Here is a 27,981-nt window from a genome sequence, read left to right as displayed (position 1 = left end):
CAAACAGCGTGCACTCTTATTGCTAATTCGACGTCACATGATATACCGTAAAGATCCATTTATGAGCCGCACCTTTTCCCTCAAAATCGGGGGTGCGGCTTATCTACAAAAACATCTCTGGTTGGAGTTCTCAAAGGTCTACTAACACGTTACAAGCCAACTATTCTATTTATACAAATCACTTTATTTGTTTTTCTTCAACAAGTCGTTACAAAATTTTTCTTGCATCTTGGATGATATCCGTGCCCCATTAAAGACGAGAGGATTCCGTCTTGCTATCGTGAAAACAATCTCCCAAAAACATGGATAGTGTAAAAAAGGCTGATAATTTAATGAAATCTAATCTAAGCGTGCATAGAGATGGTCCATTCTTTGGCGATGTTGACTCCTGGCTTTTTGATAGTCATTGTGTTCGTGGAAGAATCGTGAGTGAAATGAAGATGCCTGTTTTCGCCACCTTAAAGAAACAGAGTTGAATTTTTAATGATCACCTTTGCAAGACAAAAATCAAATTATTGAGACCTGTTTAACTAAATGTACATCAATAAAAATGATCAGCAATGAAGAACTTTCCAGAGGACTGTGAAATAGACCATATTCGTATTCGCGGTATTTGACTGGAACTAGCCTGCAATGGAGGCTAATGCGGGGGAATATAACTATAAAGAGCTTTATGAAATTTGCATTTGAAAAGATTCCCCAAATTAGCCTCTATTGCAGGCTAGTTCCAGTCCAGTACCGAGAATACTAATGTGGTCTATTGGGAAAAATGCACGGGGAGAGAGGGGTGCGAAGTGCGTGTAGGGAGGTAAAAATCTAAAGATACTGTAAAATATGCTAGCTAGCGGGATTTCCCTTTTAGGGTGGTATAGCGTACAAACTTTAAAAGAATGAAAAGCCCACTGTAACGCTTTAGAGAAAACATAAAAAACAAATATTCATACCATCAGCAGTAAGGAAGATTCCTTTAGGAGCGTTGCTTATTCCCAGAATAACAATGCGTTCTATCCATGCATCAGTGTTGTATTGAGTGTTGGGCTTCTCTCGTCTGCAAAAAGAAAACGCAAGAGGCATCATTAGTGCTTTGAAAATCAATTCTGCAGCCATTTACGTAAATAACATGAGATAACTGGTTAACAAATGTTAGGGTTGGTGTGAGAGCTAAAAGAGAGTTCAAACTCTTTTGTTTCACCACCTAGCCTCGTGAGTTTTCATTGACTCCCGTGCGCTCTCAGTTAAGCGTTTTTTACGCCGTGACAAGAACATGCAAACAAAAATACCAAAAACGAAATGATTTGCGATCTGCGCCACAATAGCAAAACATACATTGAGTAAAAACAACAATGAAGCTACTAACAAGAAGTTCCACATGGATGATAAAATCCCGGAATCTTCAGTCTGAGGCTGAAGGGGAATGGGTTTAGATTCATTCCTACAGGGTGGAACGGAAAACATCCTAGTTTAAAAGCACGCTGAAAAGATCAAGAACTTCGAACAGAAATTTCCGGGGAAAATCTCGGGAGTTATGGAACAGAGAAGGCGCAAGGGGTGACGGGAAGGGAGAAGGCACCCTTCTGGAATCATCTCTTTCTGATTTGATTGCGCTAGCGACAAATTAATCGAAATTGGGAACCAAAACTCAGATTAACTTAGCATTTCTTCTTGAGCTCTTCAAGCTATCAAAACTTGTTTCTTGAACAAGTTGAGCCCGTTTTCATTAGCACCGAAATCGCGTTAAGATTTTTCGTTCGTCCTGTTGCCTGTTGTTCTTCGCGGCCAATTGTTATAAACCAAGTCCAAATACGACGCCGTGTACCGACACCGACAAAAAAAAAAAACGTTAATGAGTTATAGAAAGAACACAGGAAAAAGAAATCTTACTTTGCTGTCAGTCGCCCACCACGGAATGTAAACTTCATGTACACATAAGCACCGTTCTTGTAATCAAAGGTGTAACCATCGTCCACATAAAGGTCTCCCTCAGCTTCGGCCTGGAAGGAAAGAAAAGGAAGCCAATTTTAAAAGAGGACATTCCACCAGTGCCTTGAGTACCAGAATTTTTTTCTATGTGCTTTTTCGCGCTTCGAAACCTTTCCCATGAATTGAAGAAAGAAACCTCTGGCAATTGGGGTATTTCGTCAAACCAATGACTGGTACATGCAAATTTCGACCTTCAAAATTGTATGCATAGTTATCTTTGAGGTGGGTTTGGTGGTCTATCTGTCTGTCGGTGACAAACCCTTATTACAGGAAATTAACGCTCCATGAAATTAACGCAAATTCTCAAAATTGGCGTTTATTTAAGTCGCGTTAATTTTTATGAGCGTAAATCTCCGCGACATTATTGAAGTGGAGCGTTCCAGACACTGGACATTGTCCGAAAACATATGGCAACTAGGAAACAATAACCTTCTCTTTTCCGTACGCTATTTTAGTCTCTTACAATGTAAAGCCCTTAAGATGCGTCATTAGCAATGTTTCCAGTTTATTTTGCTTTTCGAAGAGCGGTACAGCAGTCAAAATATCTTGAGACATAAAAAATCGCGTTCATTCTCTTCATTTTAAGAATTTGCACCGTCCCTCGCTTTAATTTCCTTAACCCTTAAACTACCAACAACGCATATTTGCGTAGAAAATACCAGCAGTGATTAAAAAATCTGCAGCCTTTGCATATCTGGACACATGATAGTAATGATCCCTTGTTATGGCAAAGTGATAATTTTCATAGCTTTAAAAGCCAACTAACTGACTACAGTTCTAGATTTCCGTTGTATATGGCTGTTTTTTTCTGAAGCAAATCCGAAAATGCCCGTTTTTTACTCCATAGAACAACAACAAAAACATACATCTTCGCTTTCAGTTTTTTTAATGAAAAATTAATTCTGAATCCAAAAGTGTACATTTGCAGCAAACTTCGAGCCTATTCCTTTCCGCTCAACAAGAAAAATTCTCAAAAATCTTTCAGCAGACTGAGCAATCACCATTCGATTACAGCAATGCTTGCAAACCTGCAATTTCCTTATTGGTGACCGAAAGGAATGTCTGGGTAAAACTGCCTTGTCGGCGAAATGCAAGTCCACCTACCTCTATTTCATAGGTTTTTTTATAAGTGTCGAGCCACCCAATCCTACCGGCAAAATACTGCACCGACTGCATTCTTTGGAAGTCAAAAGTTGTCCAACTTGCCTTGGCAGGTCTCGGAATCCATCCACAGAACGGCCAGAGAGACAATTTCATTCATAAATCGCCATGTTCCGATACAGATGTTTTTGGCGTTCTAATCATCGTCAAATCATCTCTCACCTCTGGTTTCTTTCAGAAGTTTGCCTCTACCCACCATTCTAGCTTAATGATGCCAGCCTGGGGGCTTCTGCAGTGGAAAATGACTCGGAAAAACACTTATAAACGAAAATTTTGCCAGATTCGAGCCCGTGTGCTCGCTTATCAAAGACGCAACGGCTGAATACTGACGTCACAATGAAAGTTTGAGCCCTCAGTGTTTTGAAACAGCACATATTAATTACTTAAGGTCGCGCGGGACCCTTGCTCATTAATAAATTCATTAGCCAAATTTCTTGACGGAGTGCTATCTTGTATAGCTTTAATTCACTACATTTTGAACATCGATTCCTCTAAAATTAACCAAGGATATTCGGGGATGATGGAATTACATCATGATTGTCCTTTTACTGAGAGATGACCGTTGTCTGTGATGTTACAAGCCCTTAAAAGTTTAGAGGCAGATAATGCGATTTTGTGTCCAAGTTTTCAGCTAGAACAGCGCACCAAATTAAATGATTGTATAGCTTAGTGATAAATCATAACCTATTTTGTGCTACCACTAGAACGGAATTTTCGATTTCAAAAACTGCTACAAGTTAATCGCTTCTAAGAGAGCAAAAATGTGAAATCTAAACTTTGAAACGTGCTATCTTCATTTTGAGAAGAAAATTTAAAAATTCGCTCTAGTCATAGCACAATAGAGTACACCAAGTTTATGTTCCTCGTGAATCAACTCTTGAAATTGTATATCGACGGAGAAAACTTGGACACAAATTTGCAGGTTTTGAGGCTTCCGAAGACCTCCCGAGTCAATGTTTACAACAATGTGTGATATATTCAAAGCTGTGAATCTAATTATGATAATTCCCTATGTTCCAGTGCACGTGGCACAAAGCTGAGAACAATTACTAGTAATTACTTGTACAAAAGAGTTTAAAAACAAACATTCTCGTGAATATTTCGTTTGTTGTCGGCTTCAGTCGTCCGGCAGTTCGTGCATACTCTTTAAATAAATACATACTAATGATTGCAAGGGTCCTGCGCGACCTTAAGCTTCTTATATGCCATCATGAAATTCAAAAGATTGCCTAAGCCCAGAAAACGGCTGAAAAAATCACAGAAGCGTGGTATTTTAAGGGTTAATTCCAAAGAATTTTTTCCTCCAATGCGCGTTAATTTCTGAGACCTTGGGGAAGCGTTAATGTCCTATAGTAGGGCTCTACATGTTTATAAACAGTAATTGTATCCTTACATTGGGGCTCAAGGCTAGTGTCAAAGTGTAAGGATCCTTGTGCATCAGAGCGCTGCAGCGACGAATTCGTTGTTTAGTTGCAACGATACTTCCACCACGTTGAAACAAGGGAATCTGAAAGAAAAAAAAAAGAATATATTAACCACAGAATTTAACCTTTCAATGCACAGTCTTTCTCCATTTTTCTAAACATTCCTTGTACTGTAGTGAGTTGTGGTATTGTTGAGACTTACAAAACTCAAACGCTATATCAACAAACGTGACCACAAAAAGGAAGGCTCCCCTTCAACAAAGCAAAGAAAACAACCTTTCTGCTCTGCAGATGACCGCGACCTTCACAAATAACTTATGACCGTATTTTTTTTTTTTTTTTCATTTAAAGAAAAGTGAAACGCTTTTTAGAGACTGCTCGTCTCGAGTTATCCAAACTTTCACGAGTGTTCTTTTTTAAAAAATATATACCTCTTTGGAAACAAGGAAAAAAATTGTTTCAACTTCTTTATGAAGTACCGCTCGAAATAGTTTTTCCAGCTGTACAACATTATAAAACACGCTTCCCCCAGTGCAATACAGTCAACTATACTCGTCTTACCTTCTCGAGTGGAGTGGACACGTAGATTGTACTCTCGCCACGGTAGATCTTGAAATCATGCAAGTCGTACCAAAACTGAAACAAAAGTAAATACAAGTCCAACATTTTACAAGCCTTTTTTCGTTCTATTTCTGCAGTTGAGAATCCTTCGAGAAGAAAACGAACAACCAGTATTTTTAAGAGAAGATCTGTCAGTCAAATTCAGAGCCAATTGTAGGTTCTCGAAAAGGCGAAGAAAAAAAAGTTTGTATAGACATAGTGAAGTTAAAACACAAGAGAAAGAAAAAGTTGTCCCTGAGATAGGTATGTGTGACGTCCGTTGAGACCTTGTGATGTATTTGCACTCAAAGGAGAACGAATTCACCATTTCTATCTGGAGTATAATTTACAATGACATAGTGTGATTGTCCGGGCGAGAAAAAATCAACTTACTAAAAGGCGATTAAGGTTTTGACTTACCACCGAATTCTCTGAATTATCATTAAAAGAAAGTTATGACAATGGTAAAGGGAATTGATCTTTTGAACCCTTAGACTAAAATGATCAATGCCTTCCATTGCACGAGCACGTCCACTAATAAGCGAATAAACGCAATCCTACCTCGCCTTTTCCTGGAAGGTAAACGTCCATCGAATTTTGTCCCTGTGTTGTGACTGGTTTAACGAGAAGATCCTTTCCTGAAATTGCATTTGAAATATCGTTTATAAGAAAGACTCAGCGGACCTAACACACAATAACACTTGAACACATTACAGGGGAGAAAAGACAGCACTTACCAAGTAAAAACTCATCTTCCATGGCAAAGGTGTTCTTCTCTTCTGGGTACTCCACCCACAAGGGCCTGGTGGAACAAGAACCGTTTGGAGTTCAATATACAGCTAATTCGAGAAAGGTTGTCGGAAAAAGTAGAAGTAGAGAGCTACTGCACGTGCTGAATACTAATAAGATGGCGACATGACAAACGCGAATTTCATGTTTTCTTTCTCTTTAGCCTGTGCACAGCCGTCCCGCTCCCCTAAAAAAAATTGGGAAGCGGGACGGATGTACACAGGCTATTTCTCTTCAGACATGTGGAAACAAGCTACTTTTAGCCACGTTGAAATTTAAAGCATGTTTAAACTCAGACATGCCAAAGAAGAAGTAAAGCTTCAGAAAAAAGGCCTCCCGAGAGGAAAAACAAAATCTTCACGTGAAAAATGCAAACTTGTACATTTCCTCTAGGCCAAGGTACAAAATTAAAGTGAAAACCCAGACTACCTTTCGGTCTTGTCACGTGTACTTTTGTGTTTTTTTTTTTCGACAAGCTTTCTCGAAGTAGCTGTTACTGTATTGGGGACGCGACGGCCTTATGATTTTGCGCTGGACTATTGATTAAGCGGTCCAGGTTCGAGCCCTTGCTAGGGGTACTGCGTTATGTTCTTAGTCAAGACACTCTCAAGGTGCCTATCTCCACCAACGAGCAGAGAACTTAAAAGAATGCTGGGGAGTAACCTGACCTTGGACTAGCATCCCATCCAGGGGTCGGGGGGGGGGGGGTGGGGGGGATAAATTCTCTTACATGCAGTTTCTTCATAGCTGGTTACCGACTTGGAAACAATGTATGGATGACTTGCGTAAACGTTCACGTATGTCGTTCATACATTGTCTCTTAATTTTTTCACGCACGTAAACATACGTTAAAATACACGCGTCAGTGGAAATCTAGCCTTTCTCATATTTACGCTAATGTTAAATTATGCACTGGCTATATGAGTAACTGGAGGTAAACGTAAAAGCCTGCAGCGCTCACCTGACGATTGGCGTGCCCGTGTCAGAAGCGTGGTAGAACAAAGTATACCAGTATGGCAGCAAGGAGTATCTCAGACGCACAGCTTCTCTGATCATGTTCTTGTGATTCTCCTCGTACAGCCAGGGCTCACGACGCTTGGTGTCCAAATGAGCATGAGCACGGAAAAATGGCAGGAAGGCCGCCGCCTGAAACATATCCGATACAAGGCGTGTATAGAGTGGCCACTCATAACAACCCAATGAAATGATAACAAGTAAAAAGTAGGCGGCTTATTACACGGAGTTTTTTTGTGAAATCAAATGTTCGTGTTTGTGATGGCGCAAAAAAAAGAAAGTGAAGCGTTTACAATTAAACAAATTTGCAAAAATTAAGTGTCCTTGAATATCGCGCTTTCAAAATCTTCTAATTTTTTGCGAAAAGCTGAGGAGGCAAGTTTGAGACAATGGCCAGCATGAAGTATAAGTCACCTTTTCACCCTGGTTTTGAGCGCTTACGTGTGTCCAACACATTTTTTTGTTAATTACCCAAGTGATAAAATAATGTCTTGTTCTGCTGTGACCAACCATTTCAAAAAAAAAGTAACAAAATCCACCACAAAGGTGACCCACCTGATACCACCTGACTAGCAACTCTGGGTCAGGATTGAGGAAGAATCCACCAATATCAGCTGAAAAGCACAAGAGAAACAAATTCGGTAAACAAAAGGGCTACAGCTACATAGCTTCATAGTTCTCACTCTGCACAAATTGCGAACCTAACATTTCTCAGTTGATTTGGCACTATTGTAAGGTTCGATTTAAGATCAAGATCCAGTTGTTCAAATGGTGGATAATCTGCCTGCCTGGCCAGGGTAGTTTAAAGGCTGATCAAAACTAATCCATAATAAAAAGTTGATCTAGGTTTTAATTTCCTTTGTATACAAGTAAATGTATTCAGAGGTAGGGTTTCGTAGAGTTTGAGATTAAATCTCAAACTCTACGAAACCTTAGCTCTGAATACATTTACTTGTCGACGCCAAACCTGATAAAAATATAACCAAAAAATATAATCAAAGATATAAACAGAAAATCTCACTGACAACTTTTTAATCATGCTTTGAGCAACTGGCCTCTGGCTGATAAATCACCAAGTGTTAACAGAACAAACTAAACTATCCACTGCATAGTGTTATATCCAGACGATAGCGTTATCTAATCCTTGAACAACTCAACCCATTTGTATATCATAGCCTGTTTTAGTATGTATGGTCTCTAGTGAACTTGTAGATTTCAGTTTGCATTGATAACAATGGTCAGTCTGCGCCAATGAGCTTGGCATAGTCCCCAGTGGTGCATGAAATTTAAGAAGTTAATTAATTTTTTTAAAAAACCACCTCACCTCCAGAAAACGGTAACCCAACCAGATTCAGCGTGAGGATCATGGGAAGAGATGCCTTCAGGTGGCCCCAGTCTGCCGTGTTATCACCCGTCCAAATGGGACCTGGAACCCAATAATCAGTTAAAAGGGTTATGTTTGCACAAAAAGCATGATAAACCGCAAGGGATTTTCCTGCTTAGAAAATAAACGCCTTTCACACTAAAGATTCCAATAACCTGATTTAAAATAAGTTAGTTCACGCTTGAGGTTAAAAATTGATACGCTAAATTAATTCAAGGACACATCAGTTACTTGCTTACAAAAAAATCCCCTCTTTTCTACGAACAATTTTTTTTAACAACGACAACAACAAAGAAGTGCCATTCCAAACTCTGGACTAGCTTCCAACGCCAGTTCCATCTATAAAATGACTTTTTTTCCGAAGGCGCAGGGAAGAGCCTTGATTATCAACCTTTGTTCGGGGAAATAAATCAGTGTTCCTCTCCTTCTCTCAGCAAAGATTGACTCCACAGACTTCAGACGCAAATAATGTTCAAAACTGTTTTCTAGTCATTAATTATTTTCCTGCCTATTAATACTTACCGTTTCTCTGTGTACCCGCGAAAAATGCTCGCGACAAGACAAACGGCCTCTCCCGACCCCCAGAGCGGTCAATCTGTCCCTGAGCAGTAGCCATGTGCTGGTAGAAGCCATAGATATTATGAATGTCACGGTGTTCCCAGTCCCCATGGTGGAGCGCGTCCTTGTGCATGGTTATTTCGGGGCCATGAAAAACGGAGGGCTAAAAAGGGAAGAAAACTAAACTAAGAATGCAAATCATTTGCCATTTCCCACCGTCTGGAGAATCTCATTTGGCTTGACTTTAGCCCAAATAAACACACTCCTTTGTGCAATCGATCCCCCCACTAGAAAAAAAACATAATGATGGCCTAGTCATACAAAGATCCGTGTAGTGTCTGTGATTGATTGTTGCTTGGTTTTTAATTTCCGCGCGTAAATTACAACCAATCAGATACGCTATATAAGTCTCTTGAGAGCAAGAAGAATGGAGCTCCGCTTAGACTAGCTTGATGAATGAAAAAGCTGGTCTTTTCAATGTGGATATTTAAACTTCCAAACAGCGGTAACCGCATACAGTACGTCATACAGTAGCATATCAAATTAATCCTGGAGTAAGTTTCCTGGGGTATATCCTCTGACTTCCTGGATATTTTATTTATTTTATTAGCTTCGCCTTATAATAACACGTACAACTAACAGTAAACTTAAGGCAGGGAACCCGCAACAGCAGGACCAATTACTGCGGGCCGGAGAGATAAAATAGCTAAAAGGTATTGCAAAGCTTTAATAACAGCAGAAAATAGGGTCAAGTAAGCTGCGGCAGGAATTGCAGGTTCGGCATACTGACTTCCATGTACACGGGTCGTCTGGGTCGTAACAATTGGACAGTGCAGTAGAGTAATTTAAGCTTTCACTCCTGTCATCATCACTAAACTGTCCGTTTTTCCGACATCTGTGCCTGAGAACCACTTGGGGACAGTTTTACAATTGTCAACCGAGGCAAACAGCTTTCTCATTAGCACACACATGCAAGACTTACAACACCTACCTCATTCATGTCATTCCAAGTAAACAGAGTTTCTGTTGAGCCCTAAGAGAGAAGAAAAAATACATAACAGTTATCTTCAAGACTGACAGGTAGATATTGCGTGTTCATTAACTGTTTTCAACAGTGTTTCCACAGAAAAACAACACCAAAAAACCTTTTCACGATACCCTTGCTTTAATATACTTTTTGAAAGGCTTTTTTCAGTGATAAACCTACTAAAGAATATCCACAATGTCATAATTATTCTGGAACTTATTCATTATTTTCGTTGTCAAAGTTAACAGATATCATCACAGAAGTCTGACTGACAAGCCAGTTAATCATATAAACTGAAGACAAATTCAAACCTTAAGATAATAAGAAAACACTGCTTTAAATTTTTAGTACCTGGTATTCGTTTAAAGCAAACTTGCCGGCCCACCACTTGCGAATCTCTGGATTGGTAAAGTCGATCCACGATGACGTTCCTAAGAGAAGGAGAAGAGACAGATTTAATATTATTACGTCCATGGCGATGCATACTTAATTGCTTCATATGTCGCTTTGTGCAACACAAACTTAAAATGAGCACTTGCATGGAATTTGCAAGAGGGTTAGACTTGCCCAATTTTTTTTCTAAGTTACAGTTGATATCTTTTATTGTGTATAACTTCCCACATAAGTTTGTAACAAAAAATAAATAATGAACACTTTAAGGTAGTTTCCAAGTCAAGGTTAGTCACAAGCACTTGTCAGGTTGGCCTAAAGATTCGCTGGTACCCATTCATACACCTGGGTGAACAGAGGCACTGAGACTAGGGCATCTTGCCCAAGAACACAACACAATAACCCTGGGCTCAAACCTCCATCGCCCCAATTTATGGTGCAGTGCACTTATCAATTACAGTACTGGTAACTTGTATTCAACATTAACTCCATCCTACATGTAGTTTTGTTGTGTCTATTACCTGGCCAGCACCAATTCTCATATTCGCCGCCATCTTTGTTCTTCACGTAATGGCCTAGTCTGGTGGCCTCCTGTGTGGCAATGTAATGTTAAAATTAACAGTAACGTATAAAAATGCACAACCATAAGTATGGAGAACAAAAATATACTTTTGACTGACAGTTGGACAAACTAACAGAAAGTCAAATGGTCAGACTGACCGACTGACTGTCTGTCTGCCTGTCTGTAACACTAACTGACTGACAGAAAGACAGAAGGATGGATGGAAGGACAGACTGGCTGGCCGACTGACTGACAGATGGACTGACTAACAGACAAACTGAAAGAGGGAGGAATGTACAGAATGACCGACTGACTGACTGACTAACTCCGACAGACCGACTGACCGTCCAACTGATTGTGAAACTTGCCTCATGAATGTGGTATCCACCTTCACGTTTGATGTGAGGATCAATGATAGTAACCATCTAAAAACAAAAAAAAGAAAAACACATTACTCATGTCCCATACGTTGAAGTCAGACTTTTTCCAGGTTTCCTTTGAAAACGTAGTATAAGTTGCTGTGAGATGGCGAGGATTTGTTGTAATTAATTTGTCCTCAATTTTTCAGCTCCAGTTGTTTATGACTTGTTTCATATTATTTTTTCACTATTAGTAGAAACTCAGTCGTGTTGTATTGGAAATCTGCCAATCTGATTGGTTCTCCCATTGCTTTCTATTCACTGATAGAACATAATAATAATTATTGGGATCAAAGAGGTCATAAATTGTTTCGTGTTTAAGTGCTAGTGCAACGAAAATCATTTTCCTTTTTACCTACATTTCTGGATTCAGAAATTTGACCATTAATAGTAAGCACAGTAAATTGTAATTGTAATTGTAAGCACAGAAACCTGACCTTTTATGCCTAGGCTTTCTCTGCAACTGATTAATAATTGAGTAAATTAATGTTCTAGGTGTAAATTTTTTTTCTCTCCAAAATTTGAGTTGCTAAATTCAGGGTGCGTTGCGGGTATTTACCTTTCGTCCTTTTGCTGCCAGGTTTTTCTGCATGTGGTCAGGAGTAGGGAATTTAAGCTTGTCCCACGTCATATACCTGTAGAAAAAATTATTAATAAATAATTAGTTTAACAATCACAAGACAGCTGTGTGACATGATATTGTGTCATTAATGGGACACTGTCTTGACTAAGCAAAGAAATGTAAGCTAAACAGACAAAATAACAGCTACAAAGGTCAAACTGTCACAGGAATGGCAAGTTTCATTTCTTAACATCCTGTCAAAAAAATCAAATTTCAAAAACTGCAATCCATTCCAATCCTTGCAATCCTGCATTTTCACTCAAAACTACTGCTTCTCTTTTGCTCCATAGGATCTTTTTATCCAACTAAGCTGTATATTTTAATGGAATTTGGCGACATAGCATGGAAATACAAATGTAAGCTGAGTCAAATTTTGCTGTTTCAACAGGACAGTGTCCCTTTAAGTCAATGTGTTACAGACTTACTTCTTTCCATCAGTATGTTCAATGTCCAGCCACAGTACATCATAAGGAATGTCATGTTCATCAAAACCATTGTCCACTCTGAAATGAGATTAGAAAAACAACTTAGCAAACTGTCAAAGGTTATGACAGTAGTTTTAAATCTTTTATTTGTAATTTTGTACAGTGACCTTCAAGGTCACTGTACAAAATTACAAATAAAAGATTTAAAACTACTGTCCCAATCAATGAACTTAACACTAAAAAATCAGTTGCTACTGCCAAATAAAATTACATTGTATATCTAAGTTATTGCATGTCCTAAAAGGCAAACACAAACTGCTAAAAACACAAACTGCTAACTAAAGAAAACTTACTTTTTTACATCATCCTCATCATTGTAATTCCATCTACTCTGGTGATAAGCAATTCCAAACATCTGTTGGTAAAACAAAGATTGTTACATAGCTTAGATATATTTTAATGTAAATAGTGTCCCCAATTAGTTTTTTTAAGCTAAATACCTCAGACACTTAAATAAAGTATTTCATTCATTTCATGCACATTAGAATTGAAGCCATTAGGATCTCTCTCTATTAACATGATCAACAGAACATTTCTCCCTACAAAAAAGGCATGCAATGTGTTCAAGGGACAATTTGGCTGGACTCGCTAATTTTGCACTTTCGCTGTTCTATGCTGACAGCCAATAGCATAGGCGAAAAGAATATTGGCAATTCCATCTGAAATATCTTTTGAAAAAATCTCGATTTTTACACCTCTCATGTGGAATTGCCCATATACACAATCAGCAACTCGGTGATAATTGGTTGACTTGACACTAAGTTCTTAAAACTAACATTTAAAGAGATGTATATATAAAGAATGGTAAGGAGAGGTAACAGTTTGAGCCAAACTTACAGGTGGCAGTGCAGTTGTCCCAGTGAAAGCAGCATACTCGCGGAACACATCATGAGGCTTTGGACCCAGCATAACAAACACATCAATGATGCCGCTCTCTGACATCCAATGGGTGTCGACCTGCGGGACTTCTTCAGTTCCCTTGAAAAATGACATCAGTGAGTTTAACATGGACTGAAAAACAAAAGAACAGTGGAATGCAAAGGGAGGGCTAAGTTATTTTTATTCAGCCAGTTTCTGACTGACCATGGCTGATAATGTCTGATGCTCCACTGAATTTTAATGCACAGTTAAACCTTAGATTGCTGTTATTGTAATGTTAGAGCCACAGAAAATCACAGCTGGTTAAATTTATCAAAAAACCTGATCACTACCCAGCATTTGTTGTTCTTGTTTCATTTTAAATCAAAAATTAGAGTAGCACTGAAAATTAGAGGTACTGTTTCCTCACGACTGTTCAGTTTAAGAGCATTTGACACAACCTCAAGTCTTTTTTATTAATAATAAACATTGGATATGAACAATCATCAAAAAACTGAGTAAAAATATGCTAGAAAAATAACCATGTACATAAATTTAAGTAATAATTATTCCTGTACTAATATTAGTCATAAGTTTATTATTCGTAGGAAATCATAATTATTTTTTTAAGGTTAGGGTTAGCTAAGAACCTTTAGTTTTAATTGGATTGAGAGCAAATAATTAGTTTTAACATGGGTTGTTTAATTTTTTTTAAACATAAATTTCCCTTACTTTGATTTTAAATGATAGCTTTTAAATATAAATTTAATTTATTCCATTGCAGTTGATATTTAACTTAAGAGCGGAATTCTCTATCTTTTTAGAATTTTCGGTCAAAAAGGTTAAAATCGAATTTTTTTTTTATTACGCCAAAAAGACCCTTTGGGTGAACTATTTTTGAAAATATTATGTAAAACTTCCAGCGAGTTTTATTTTTTGAGAAAACGAGGAAAGTTTGTAATTCGAGCTCATGCTGTCTGAACGCCGAGGAAAACTAATTAATTGACAGCAATTTCGTGGCATTTTCGATGCGCTCGTTCTCAACTTCAGAAACTTGCCTTGAGTTCATTTTTACATGAGTATTTAACCATCCCTAGGTCTTCCTTTTAAACAGAAAATCTTCCTGAAATATGTAATTGTTGACACATTTTTACCGCGTTAAAAATTCTATCGATCGCAATTTAATTTACATACCGAATTTGACCTAACTTAAGAGGGCTAGAACACCAAGGGTATACGCTTCTATCGGTAAAACATGGGTTCTTTTGAAAGCCCTATTCTTCCTTCTTATCATATCCAAAGCGTTAGTTTGGCCTGTTAAACGTGAGTGCGCTAGCACGAAAAATATACAGGCATTTTTGACATGTTTCCGCCATAATTTCCATTCTGCAGTCAACCGGGTAATGTCGAACTAAATTGTTAAAACGAATTAAATTTGGTCTTATGCTTCGGCGTTATCAGTTTCAATGAGTTTAATTTTTTGCTACAAAACTACAATATCTCAATTTTTAACAGAAAGGAACAGTTTTAATAAAAATAAATAAATAAAGCAACAAACAAGACATGCTCACCTTCATTGTGCCGCCGTTAATTTATGCGAGGGAAGAGAATTGTCGCTGTATGTTGTTTTCATTTCCACTAAAGCGTTTCCTTCCACTTCTCAGTTTTTAAATATAAGAATACCCTTTTTACGCATATACATCTCAATTTAGACGACATTCCTGACATTTAGCAAGAAATCTTATCCACCAAAACGGCAAATTCCTGAAATTCGTGCTATGTGCTGTTTGACTATACTCGTCACGCAAGAGAATTTATTGATATCATATTTCCAACACAAGTTGACGTGACGTAGGGACGGACCATTGAAATATCCGGTGGGGTGTTGACTTTTTCCAAAAAAAACTGTTTCAAGAAAAAAGGGATGTGACATAGTGCATTGTTGAAAAAACAAATAATACAAAGAAAGAACCAAAACGAGGAGTAGTTGTCATCTTTTAGCGGAGGAGTTTGAGGGTGGGAGAAGGTTTCGTATTAGAAATTTTGGATTTTGTGGGGTGAACAGGGGAAAAACGTTCTGATAAAGAGAGGGGAGATACATTCAACAGGCATAATCAAATCCCTCCCACTCAACCCCATTCAAACTGAATGGTCCCAGGAGCCCCCAAATGTCGCTTAATACAGAAAACAACTGACCAGAGAAATGAATTTCAGTTATGATATTTATAATAATTCTTGCGTATAAAATCTTACATGCGTTACGAAAAAGGCCTGTATCTTTAGGCAAAAACTGAACGTCATGCAATGCTTGTGCCCTGGAATATAATCCTTCAGACAAGTAGGCCCACTAACCCCCTTGGAGCTAATGGTCACTAATAGGTCACAAACAGGTAAAACTCTGCGTCCGCGTGACCACAATGTACACTGGGGGCTATTTTTACTATAGTTAAGGGGTCATGAAAGGTGCAACTTAGCGGAAAATTATTAAATTAATCTATTTGCTATATGTGATAGATATTGACGTCCACTGTTCTTCTTACAGACCTGGTGAAATTTTGTCCGCCAAACAAGCCGTAGCCTGATCCCGCGGGCTTGATATAGCTTCAGGCAGTCGGTTTATAGTTCAGGTATTAGTTTTGGAGCAGCGCAAAAAAATTCTCGTTAATCGCATTTTTTTCGTGCTACAAGCAAAAGAAATTAGCAATGGTCGTCCGGTTTACGTTTGGCGGATAAAATTTCAGCCGCCGCATGGTTTAAATTACCGTATTTTCTCGATTAAACGCCGGACCTCGATTAAACGCCGGCCTCGTATAAAAGCCGGGTCAAAATTGCTTATTTTTTTAATAAACGCCGGGGGCGTTCGTTCGTTGCTATGAATGGCACTAGTACGGTATGCTACTTTGAAATTTTCAATGAACGCTGGCGTAACATAGCTAGGATGGACGTTGTACAACAGAATATAACCTTATTCACCTAGCAGTTTTCGCATTCCCGTCTTTCTTACTGACGCATTTTCGTTCTTGTTTTAGTGCTTACAGGCGTTGAAATCACGAGAAACCCTCAGTTCGAGGCGTTTATGAACTTAAAACTTTGTATCCATAACCTTTCCTTCATGCTCTTTTGTGTAGTTAAAATACCGTTTATGTTACTTTTGTCATAAATCATGGTTGCAAGTTGCAACATAAACGTGTTCAATCCGCAATAATGTACCTTTGGGAAACTGTAAAACTTAGATGGCCAGGAAAAGTTTTTCGGGGCAAAACGAAGAGCAAAATCGCCTTGCTTTGTAAAACTGCCCCTTGGTTTCGGAGATCGACAAAAACAAATCAATCTGAAAATTTGACAGAAATTTGCCTTCCGTTAATAAACGCTCGGCCCCGATTAAACCCCGGCTTCAAATAAACGCCGGGTCCACCAATCCAAGTTCGAAATAATTGCCGGGGGTGCTTAATTGAGAAAATACGGTAATACAAAAATAGGGAACATCATGATCTGACATACAAATACGAGGTGTAACCACCCTAAATTAATGTTTTTATACGGATACTGGATCTTTCCATAATATTCGGACAAAATTTCTTCAGACCTGTAAGAAGTATAGTTGACGTCTATAAGTGTCACACATAAATAGATCAAAATACACTGTTTTTAATAAACCACTGAATGCAATGGTCACACGACACATCTCCACGGCCCGGCCAAGACCTGTACGCATGTGCACAGCCTATTACCCGTGGAGTGGCAGCCATGGACAGCTGTTTCGTCCTTGTAAGGACTCATCAGCATGGCATAGCCAGGAAGGGTCTCACATAAGATCATAGACCCCGCCGTTTACTCCAGAGGCGAACCCGAAGGTTGCTTTAAACCCCAGCTCCATATGGAACCAATGCGTAAGGAGATGTGGATCCACTAAATTAATAGGGATGCATGTGTGACGACATAGGCCGTGGAGATGTGTCGTGTGACCATTGCATTCAGTGGTTTATTTTTGACACTGTTTTTATTTATAAGAATCTAGTTAATAAGAATATCAAGGCTGAAATTTGCGAATTTTTAAGAATATTTTAAGAATAAATCTGAGGCTGAGATTTTGAAAGGACTATAATTTTGTGTTGAAAATTTGTAAATAGAATAGAACGGACCGTCTCTAAACGGCAAAACCTTTTACTATCCAATAGGTGGTTTTCACTGTCACGCCGCGAAAAAATAAATCCAAAACTATTGAGTCAAAAAAATCAAGAATATTACAGGTTGTAGAAAACTATTATATAAAATACTTGTCCAAGTCTCAGGTATGTACGTTATTCCGTACTCGAGTTATTCGTCAAAATGTTTCACGCAAATTTAGAGAGCACAGTATGGAATCGCCATGTTGGAGCCCAACTGCTTGGGCTCCAACATGGCGGCCGGAAATCAATGAAAACATCTGGCATTCAATTCTGCTACAAAAAGCGGTCAGATCATCCTAATGAACTAGTTAACATTCACAATATCACTTCTCGCGAAACCTTAACTGTCCAGGTTGCTAAAAATCGCAGGATGAAGAATTTTTTAAAGAATACGTGACAGCCTTCGGGCGGCCATGTTTGATCTCGTGTGGCGTGGAACTTCGAAATTCAAAATGCTCTAACTTATAGACGGCGAATGCTATCGAGCTAAAAAACCTTCAAAAGGATTTATATTATGCACGTCTAATTGCCATTAAAGGATAAAAACTCAGGGTCTTTCGATTCTGGGTTTTAGATTTTTGATGACGTCACGTGAAAACCAAGAATAACACGATAAATGCCCCAGAACCGCTAGCAGCTCGCGCCTCTGGCGCTCACGTGCCCCTCTTCCCTTATTTTACCTTTGCTACGGCACTGACATGATCAATAGATACCCATTGCGTACTAAACGGAAATGTTAAACGATATAAACGAGTATTAAAATGTTCATAAGAATATTTTCATTCTAAATTCAGCAGAAAACCTGAGTCGGAAAAACAACAGACTTATCTAATGGGCGTACAATTACCACCGCGACTAGAACCGATACAGAAGATTGCAACCGCAGACAGCTTTCTCATTCTTATTGGGACTCAATGCGGTGTAGCAAATCTAAATGACACCAGCTCGAAGAGCCAACGCAAATACATTGCCCAATAACCCGTACACTGTATCAAGTTCGGTACTTTGCTGGAGGAGGGTGGGGGCAAACATTTTTGGCCTACTTGTCTGGAGGATTTTATTCTAGGGCACAAGCATTGCAGCGACATTTGGGGGGCTCCTGGGACCGTTTAGTTTGCCGATGGGGTTAAAGGGGAGGGATTTGATTATGCCTGTTATATATATTGTCCCTTTCTTTATCAGAACGTCTTCCCCTGTTCCCCCACAAAATCCAAATGTTTAATACGACCCCTCCACCCCCCCCCCCCCAAAAAAAATAAAATAAAATAAAACTCCTCCTTTAAAAGATGACAACTACTTCTCGTTTTGGTTCTTTCTTTACCTTATTTTTTTTAACTATGCACTATGTCACATCCCTTTTTTCTTGAAACAGTTTTTTTGGAAAAAGTCAACACCCCACCGGATATTTCAATGGTCCGTCCCTACTTCACGTCAACTTGTGTTGGAAATATGATATCAATAAATTCTCTTGCGTGACAAGTATAGTCAAACAGCACATAGCACGAATTTCAGGAATTTGCCGTTTTGGTGGATAAGATTCTTGCTAAATGTCAGGAATGTCGTCTAAATTGAGATGTAAATGCGTAAAAAGGGTATTCTTATATTTAAAAACTGAGAAGTGGAAGGAAACGCTTTAGTGGAAATGAAAACAACATACAGCGACAATTCTTTTCCCTCGCATAAATTAACGGCGGCACAATGAAGGTGAGCATGTCTTGTTTGTAGCTTTATTTATTTATTTTTATTAAAACTGTTCCTTTCTGTTAAAAATTGAGATATTGTAGTTTTGTAGCAAAAAATTAAACTCATTGAAACTGATAACGGCGAAGCATAAGACCAAATTTAATTCGTTTTAACAATTTAGTTCGACATTACCCGGTTGACTGCAGAAATGAAATTATGGCGGAAACATGTCAAAAATGCCTGTATATTTTTCGTGCTAGCGCACTCACGTTTAACAGGCCAAACTAACGCTTTGGATATGATAAGAAGGAAGAATAGGGCTTTCCAAAGAACCCATGTTTTACCGATAGAAGCGTATACCCTTGGTGTTCTAGCCCTCTGAAGTTAGGTCAAATTCGGTATGTAAATTAAATTGCGATCGATAGAATTTTTAACGCGGTGAAAATGTGTCAACAATTACATATTTCAGGAAGATTTTCTGTTTAAAAGGAAGACCTAGGGTTGGTTAAATACTCATGTAAAAATGAACTCAAGGCAAGTTTCTGAAGTTGAGAACGAGCGCATCGAAAATGCCACGAAATTGCTGTCAATTAATTAGTTTTCCTCGGCGTTCAGACAGCATGAGCTCGAATTACAAACTTTCCTCGTTTTCTCAAAAAATAAAACTCGCTGGAAGTTTTACATAATATTTTCAAAAATTGGCGTAATAAAAAAAAATTCGATTTTAACCTTTTTGTCCGAAAATTCTAAAAAGATAGAGAATTCCGCTCTTAAAAGTCTCAATATGCAGGATAATACTTGTAATAGAGGATCATAAATTATATTTTTTAAAAATTGTTTTTTGTTGATGGCAATTAACTGAATTAACCCTTTAACAGTTAACTGAATGTACCTTTCTATCCCTTTGTTCCCCTCAGTATTCCCCCTGGGGAAGGGGGGGGCAGGGCTGTGCTCTAGCAGGGCCCGGCTGTCAGAGGCGACTTACTTTTGCCTTTGGGCGACTTACATAGCTTTGCTATCATAAAGGCTTTTAAGAGCTGGGCAACCAAGATTGCTTACATAAGAGCCTTCGGGCACGCTGCAATTACCCCAAGAGCACAGCTTTGTGGGGGGAGGGGGGGGTATTTCAGTAGCAGATCTTGGGGAGGGCCCAGGACCTCCCTGTGTACATGTCCCTTTTTTCCTTTGACTCCAAGCCCCTTTTTGCACAAGGAAAGGCCCATTTTACCACTGGGTGCCCATCTCTTGAGCACTGACAGAACTTGTTGCAAGACTCTTCAAAGAGTCAAACAGTAGGGATCATGTACAAATTATTGTGATCATGGTTCAGGGAATCATTTACATGTAGGGTGTGACAGTTCAAACACTGGATGAAATGGAAAAAGCAACTTACATCAAAGTCTAATAAAATGGTAATATTACCTTCTTTGCACTGGATGAGGCAATGTCCACCCAAGTTTCTGCTGCATTCATCCAAAACACACCAACTGTCCGTGCAACACTACAAGTTAAGAATTCAAATAAGTAATGAAAGTAAATCAATGTATAGTCAAAGCCCTTTTATAAAACACCCTGTCCTAAATAATGAGCCTACAGTGTACATGTAGGCCAGAGCTTGAACCTGTATTGCTTGATCCATCCAGAGTCTGGAGTTAAAAACACTAACCGTAAGACCACTACATCTTCCACACAATATTAGAATAATATTATCAACAACTGTTACTAACCTGTGAGCAATCATGACAGGAATACTTCCATAAAGAGCCATTCTTGAGTCTAGTTCATACTCAAACACGTCCAGGTTGTATAAGCGGTATGGTTCTGAACCACTAAGAAAAATGATTGTAATAATGAGAATGACCTCTGGTAAGTAGCCTCCCACGCAGAACGACTGCGTGGGAGGCTACTGGTAAGGGGTGCAAAAATTGGTAGCAATTTTTTATATGTTGTTATTCTGCCTTTTGTTGCCTGTTAGCTCTGTATGGTCTCGCCTGAGGCCAGAGTTTTATTTCCGCACAAACGTTGTCTCCAGAGGTGACTCTAAGACTGCTGTCTTGGATATTTTCATAAACATACTTATTACTGAACAGTAGTTTTTCATCTTTTTTTGTTTCATCACTTTTTTCAGAATAAGTACTAAGCTAACTGTTAAGAGGCCGTCTTTCTGAAAAACACCCACTCAAATTCGCGTCAAAAATAATTTTGCTTGAAACTCTGGCAACTGAAAGACTTTACAGAGGCTAAAACTAAAATAGATTTGGTTTGATTCAAAATGATTTTCTGGCCGCGTTAGGAGCCATCAAATATTTAGCCCCTTCGGGACCCGCCGCAACGTCTGAAATATTAGAAAAATAGGCATTTTTCGAGCCCCTGTCAAATATTTCATTCGCATCGAACACCGACAATTTTTGTATCAATTTGTTCATAAACATTTCTAGTTTTCTAAGAAAGTAGCAACTTTTCAATCGATTTATCTGGAAATGAGAAGTCAAGGATATAATGACCACTACTGATCGGCATCGAACGAAGGTTGAAAAATGACCTTGATTTAGAAGCGAATATTTCAATTTCGGGACCTAGCTGATAACTCTACTCTACAGAGCCTAAAAGTGTAGTCCTATATCTGCTAAAATATGGAAAATCACATACATGTACGTTTTAAGTATGTTAAAAGTTATGACCGTTTGTACCAGCACATGTGCGAGTAATAACGACGATATAAGCGAAAATGTTGATATTACTCGCACATGTGCTGATACCAGGCTGATACAAATGGTCATAACTTTTGAAATACTGAAAACGTACATGTGATTTTCCATATTTTAGCAGATAAAGGACTACACTTTTCGGCTGTGTAGAGTAGAGTTATCAGCTACAGCTACAGCTGTAGGTCCCGAAATTGAAATATTCGCTTCTAAATCAAGGCCATTTATCAACCTTCGCTCGATGCCAATTAGTAGTGGTCATTATATCCTTGATTTCGCATTTCCAGATAAATCGACGGAAAAGTTGCTACCTTCTTAAAAAACTAGAAATGTTTATGAACAAATTGATACAAAAATTGTCGGTGTTCGATGCGAATGAAATATTTGACAGCGTCTCGAATAATGCCTATTTTTCTAATTTTTCAGAAGTTGCGGCAGGCCTGAAGGGGCAAAATACTTAATGCCTCCTAACGCGGCCAGAAAATCGTTTTGAATCAAACCAAACCTATTTTAGTTTTAGCCTCTGTAAAGTCTTTCAGTTGCCAGAGTTTCAGGCAAAATTATTTTTTGACGAGAATTACTGACAGTGGGTGTTTTTCAGAAAGACAGCCTCTTAAGCATGAAACAAAGATTATTTTACTGGACAAAACAAATTATATATCCAAGCATGCCAAAGAACTTACACTGTAGTTTTGAGAGCTAAACTATCTGCATGTTCTGGGATTCCATAAACATGTTCAAAACCAGAGAATGAAATGTCCAAACCAACAGAGCAAGGACCTGAGGAATGAAAAGATCAATAACAACTTAGCAACAACAATATATATCACTTAGAATGTACCTTAGAATGTGCCACTTAATTTATGCATGCTCAACTGATCCATGTTCAAAATGATTCTGAAATTTCACTCAAAATTTTAATTAACAAGTCATAATCTATAATGTATTATTAATTTTTTTACATATATACCGGTACGTGTAGTTCAACAAAAGACCTCTGCAGAAATTTGTAGAAACTAGCGCAGGCTCACTTTTCTTGAATCTTGCCGACCCGTTTCACAATTCACTTGCCTACTCATTCTTCGGCTTGGACAGTCACGCATGTTTTCCCAAATGCGGACCTTCTAGCTGGCTATCATAGCTTGCAATGGTGTAAGATTGTACCATTAGCTAGGGCTTCCAACTGCTATGGTTCCAGTCCCCTTTTTGATTGTCCTGGATCTGCCCCTGTTTGCCCCCATGCCAATTATTAAATTAGTCTCCTTAAAAGCTGTGTCAACTTAGACTGAGCTTCGTGGAATGGTACACATTATATACCGGTACTACACTACATCTCACCTCGTGGTCTTGAATCATGATGCTCTTTAAAGTTTTCTTCCCAATTTTCTTCTTCCACTCTTTCCTCCTCTTTCTTTTCATCATTACCCTCCTAACAAATACAAGTAAATTTTACAACATTTATTGTTTTTACGGATGTACACATACATGCAAATCACCCAGCACTGCTCAAATACATTTCAATATGAAGCTCCATGAGTTCACTCAATGGCAAAAGTACGTACAGTCACATTTTATTACTGCCTAGAGTGCGCCGATCAAATTACACAAATTACATAAAGTCTCAATGTACATAATGACTAACTGCAAGCACAATGTACATGTAAATAGCTCTTAATCATAAGCAAGTGTCCATTAAGTGGGGTTGCAAGAGCTGCATTGATTTACAGTAAAAGATGATAAATAACAAATTCACATAAGAAAACTGAGACATGTACATGTAATTCTCATACCGTCTCAGACTGCTCATCTGATTTCGCTTCTTCATTTTCTCCAGGAGGATGACCTTCCCCATCATCACTTTCAACTGTTACTTGCACCTTCCTAATTTGACAAAAACATGCATCCAAAATGATTTATCATTAGCAGTTAACTGTTTTATAAGTTGAAACATCCATTATTTTGTTACTGAGCTCCAAACTTCTCTACCCATAAGTACTGTACATGTATCTTAACACAAACTTCAAAATATGCCATAAATTAAAGCTCTACTAAGCACCCCTCCCCCTCCTCTTCAAGACCCCCTTTGGAAGTTCAATTTTTTAAATAAACCCCTCCCACCCCCCACCACTCATCGTACCTGGTAGATCATGACAATTTACAGTACATGTTTTAACAAGAAAACAAGGTAATAATCAAGTTAATAATTTTATATGAAAGACTTATATTTTGTGAACTGTGGATAAATGATGAAATGAATGAAATGATCCTCGCAGTGTGTAAGCAATTTAAACAATTGAATGTATTTTTTTTAGCCTGAAACACTTTCAAGGCTACAACGGGATTTGAACTTATGACCACCGCGATACCAGTGCGTTGCTCCACCAACTGAGCTATGAAGCCTTGATACATGTATGTTGATCAATACGTAAATTGCTTACACACTGTGAGGATCATTTCATTCATTTCATCATTTATCCACAGTTCATATATGTCTTTCATATATTCACTTTGTCATCCACTCCACATGTGGGACATTATAAAATTAGGACCCACACTTGACCTGCTCCCAACGTATCAAGGCTTCATACATTGTAGCTCAGTTGGTAGAGCAATGCACCGGTATCGCAGAGGTCATGGGTCCAATTTCCATTGATTTTAGGCTAAAAAATGCAATCGCTTAAATTGCTCACACACTGCGAAGAACATTTCATGAATTCATTTCAAAACAAGGCAATGTTACACTGTTCAAGTTATCTATCCACCACAGTTTACTTTTTATGGTTACTATTTTGCGAAAATGTGTTACTACATGTATAAAGCGCTAAAAATACCAAAATAATTATTTAAAAGTCCAATAAGCCCCCTTTGTATCTATTATGCCCCCATCAAAAGGTCTTGAAAACCTTTCCTCCTCCCCCCTTTCCCACCCTCAAGAGGGGCTTAAGAGAGCTTTTTTGGTAGTTACATTCATGTACATTGCACCAAGTGAACGTGACTGCCATTGTATCTTACCTTTTTTCTCTGTAGTGCTCAAAGTTCATCAGCCCTCTTGAATTCACAGAGACTGCCACTTCATTGTCAACCAGAAAGTCAAGTCGGAAAGGCTCAAATGTTAAAACAACACTGTTGTTATTGAATCCAATGTGAACACTTTCATCATCTTGCTTGAGTTTTTGGTTGCTGAAAAGTGCAGGATTCGAGAAATTCAATATAATTACTGTATGTTATCAAGTGGAGATATGAGACAGTTTTGCGGGAACTCTGCAGGTGCAGTGCATTTGACCCCTGTGAAGCATGACCCCATTTGCCCTTACACTCAATGTCACACTAAAGCTACATGTTTATATACTGTACGGCTCCACGTCACTGCAGTTCAGGCAGTGAAAATGGATATATTTAAATGATATCATTTGGGGTACCAGAATAAGTCTTCAAAAATCTTGTTGCCTACAACTACTGGTTAAAAAATTCTTACTGAAAGGTGGATAATATAGAATCTTTGGTTATCCGGAATGGAAAAGTACACTCTTATTTTCTTTGGTGAAACCATTCCTGAAAATAACTTGTGCATTCTTTGAAATGTTTTTTTTTTTTTAAATAAAGCTCTGCATTTTATTGTAACTCTATATCTTGTCTAGAAACCCAGTGTATATCATATCTATGCTACAAATTTTCACACCATTCAGTAATATGTGTATTGTACTCTATAGCACAAGTCATAATGTAGGGTAATTAATTTTATACATATATAAACAGTCTCTAAATTCCAATAGTCCATTTCTGAGTTACCCTTTGCCTCTGTTTCAAAACGAGACTACATGCTAAACCATTCAAAAGAAAATGAGTTTGATTTGCATGAAAATGAACCTGTCGGTGAAACTCATTTTCATATGAATGGTTTCGCACATAGACTCGTTTTAGATAGAAACTTTATTAAGAATGTCATCAACCACCTAGCTAGGGAAAAACTCCCCTACTAATACGGGACATAACAAAAAAGAGTTAAACTAAAAGTAAAATGCTAAAAAACTATAGCTATTTACAATAATAAAATTTAGATCTTCCGGTAAGTTAAAATATATTATGAGACTATGTACAGTGGATTACAGGGGTATATACAAAAGAGGCAAAGGGTAACTTGGAAATGGCCTATTGTATTTAGCATAGGTGATAGTGTACTGTATTGTAATAGAAGTATTAATGTAAGTCTTTGAAAATGTAATCTAAAAACACTTTACTCATTAACTGTAATTTAAGTGCTGTATTGTAAGCTAAGTCATGGTATTTATCGAAATAAGTATCAACCCTCCAAGTTTATTTTTTCCTTAGTTTATTTTTTATCAAGCTTATTTTTTTCCTTTCTCCACCAACTGCTCAAGTATGGTCGGCAGTGAAAAATTTTTGTCACTAAATTAAGCTCACGCTTTCAATCCTTCTTCTCAATTTTAGTTGCCAGGCTGGCAACTAAAATAACAGATGGTGACTAAAATGGTCTTAACTTGAAGGGTTGAATATTGTTAAAAATAAATAATTTAAATAAAAAATTCTTACAAAATCTTACCTTACAGTCTGTGGTTCTTTAATTAAGACGTCCTTGACTTCATATCTTGGTCTAATGGGGTTCAATTCATTTAATCTAAACCTAACTGTGTTCTTCTCTAAAGTTTGAAGTTTAAGGCTAAGCAATACATTGGATTTTTTGTTTAGTATATTAACATCAATAGAAGAATCTGTGAATGCTATTGAATCTTTGACTACAGAATATGGAGATTGCCCAGGCTGGATTGCCCTGTTATTCCTACAAGAAAAGAAAAGAAAAATGTTTATTAGTGTGTGTGTGTGTGTTTTTTTTTTTGTCATCATTAAATTAAGTATATACCTTGTTGCTTACAAAAGGCCATTTCCGAGTTACCCTTTGCGTCTCTTTCAAAACGAGTCTATGTGCGAAACCATTCATATGAAAATGAGTTTCACATACAGGTCCATTCAATCTCATGGAAATCAAACTCATTTTCATGTGAATGGTGTCACACCTAGACTTGTTTTGAAACAGAGGCAAAGGGTAACTGGCTTATTGACCCACTTCTAGTGACTTTGCGAGACTTTGCAAGACGGCGAATTTGATATCTTTTCTGTGAGCCCGAAACCTTTTTAGCCTTGCAAAAGAAATTGAAACTCCAAGAAGGCATCAATGTAAAATTTGAGACAACAAGACTCCTGAAATTTGGCTAAAATTCTGCAAGAATTGCCTTTTTTGAAGGACCATGCACCACCAACTTTTAGTTTGTTGATATTCTCACCGTCATATTATTATTATTATTATTATTATTATTTTAAGTTTTCTATTCGTTTTCAAAAGAAATCAACTGTTGCAATTTCCAATATTCTTTCTTCAAGCGATATGCAAAGCTCATTTTAGTCATAAAATTATATTAAAACCTTCTTCTTAATTATGTTATTTTCTATTAACACCTTCAGTTTATTAACTACTGTATATCATAAGTCATCATTATAATAAACACAGATCTTACTCACTTGCAAAAGCTACTGTCATCACACTTCTTAAAATTCCCCTTGTCTACTGCATTGATTTCTGGAATTATCCACAATAGCAACAGCGAAAAAATCCTAGCAGGATGTGGAAAGAATTGAAATACTTTTATAAATGTCGGCTCGTGTGAAAAATCAATGGAACGCAAGAACTTCTTAGTTTTATACATATAGCCAGAATTATAAGCGTATATTTTAATGTAGCTGAAAATTTAACATATATAATCTACTCCAACTAACAAATCGGCGTTGGGGACAGAATAAGAGGGAAGAAGACCTAATCGAAAACCGGTTTGTCAAAAAAATTGTTAGATAGGCGACACGTGTCGAATGTACAAAAAGATCTCCCGTGAGATCGGTTATGTGACCACGCAGAAAGAACAAACCGATCGCAATGCTAAAATAGACCTAATAATAGAAAAATTGAAGTAAATACGGAAAAAATGTGAAGAAAAAATGAGATCAACTAACCTAGATGCGTGTGAAGTCGCCATTGAAGTAAATCTCACCTCAGCTCTTCTACAGGCCGAGATTTTTAGCGAGAAATCTGGGAAGGAGTTTACCTTTCCGATTTCCCGGATGTAATTCGCGCAAACGGTCG

At 37.9% G+C, this 27,981-nt stretch overlaps 1 protein-coding gene across 3 annotated transcripts; it reads right to left on the bottom strand.

Moving 5' to 3' along the window:
* Nucleotides 1-163: 163 nt before the first annotated feature.
* LOC144634228 (neutral alpha-glucosidase AB-like) lies at nucleotides 164-27,923 on the bottom strand. Of its 3 annotated transcripts, none has more exons than XM_078493125.1 (29): nucleotides 27,852-27,923; nucleotides 27,366-27,458; nucleotides 26,392-26,628; nucleotides 24,843-25,010; nucleotides 23,621-23,711; nucleotides 23,169-23,259; nucleotides 22,514-22,610; nucleotides 20,853-20,954; nucleotides 20,548-20,626; nucleotides 13,253-13,426; nucleotides 12,709-12,770; nucleotides 12,356-12,433; nucleotides 11,868-11,943; nucleotides 11,258-11,314; nucleotides 10,849-10,918; nucleotides 10,289-10,368; nucleotides 9,902-9,943; nucleotides 8,875-9,073; nucleotides 8,293-8,394; nucleotides 7,524-7,582; nucleotides 6,916-7,100; nucleotides 5,903-5,967; nucleotides 5,727-5,803; nucleotides 5,127-5,201; nucleotides 4,535-4,648; nucleotides 1,882-1,991; nucleotides 1,358-1,432; nucleotides 945-1,048; nucleotides 164-457 (listed from the first exon to the last, which is right to left on the bottom strand). In XM_078493125.1, the coding sequence occupies exons 1-29, from the start codon at nucleotides 27,872-27,874 to the stop codon at nucleotides 345-347; spliced, it is 2,898 nt and encodes a 965-aa protein (XP_078349251.1). In that variant the 5' UTR covers nucleotides 27,875-27,923; the 3' UTR covers nucleotides 164-344. The 3 variants fall into 3 exon arrangements, with proteins under 3 accessions (XP_078349251.1, XP_078349252.1, XP_078349253.1); XM_078493126.1 differs by having other exon boundaries at nucleotides 13,253-13,393; XM_078493127.1 differs by lacking the exon at nucleotides 1,358-1,432 and having other exon boundaries at nucleotides 27,852-27,922.
* Nucleotides 27,924-27,981: the final 58 nt, after the last annotated feature.

The sequence above is a fragment of the Oculina patagonica genome, chromosome 13, assembly GCF_052425735.1.
Source record: "Oculina patagonica isolate OP01 chromosome 13, crgOcupat, whole genome shotgun sequence".
NCBI classification, from domain to species: domain Eukaryota; kingdom Metazoa; phylum Cnidaria; class Anthozoa; order Scleractinia; family Oculinidae; genus Oculina; species Oculina patagonica.
Note: the sequence above shows the minus strand (reverse complement) of the source record. Positions and strands in the feature narration are given on the sequence as shown.

Coding starts and splice junctions, on each gene's coding strand:
- LOC144634228 (XM_078493125.1), bottom strand. CDS start 27,874: ATGGCGACTTCACACGCATCTAG. Junction 23,260..23,620: donor CAGATGAGCAGTCTGAGACG/GTATGAGAATTA, acceptor TGTATTTGTTAG/GAGGGTAATGATGAAAAGAA. Junction 10,919..11,257: donor GTGGATACCACATTCATGAG/GCAAGTTTCACA, acceptor ATTGCCACACAG/GAGGCCACCAGACTAGGCCA.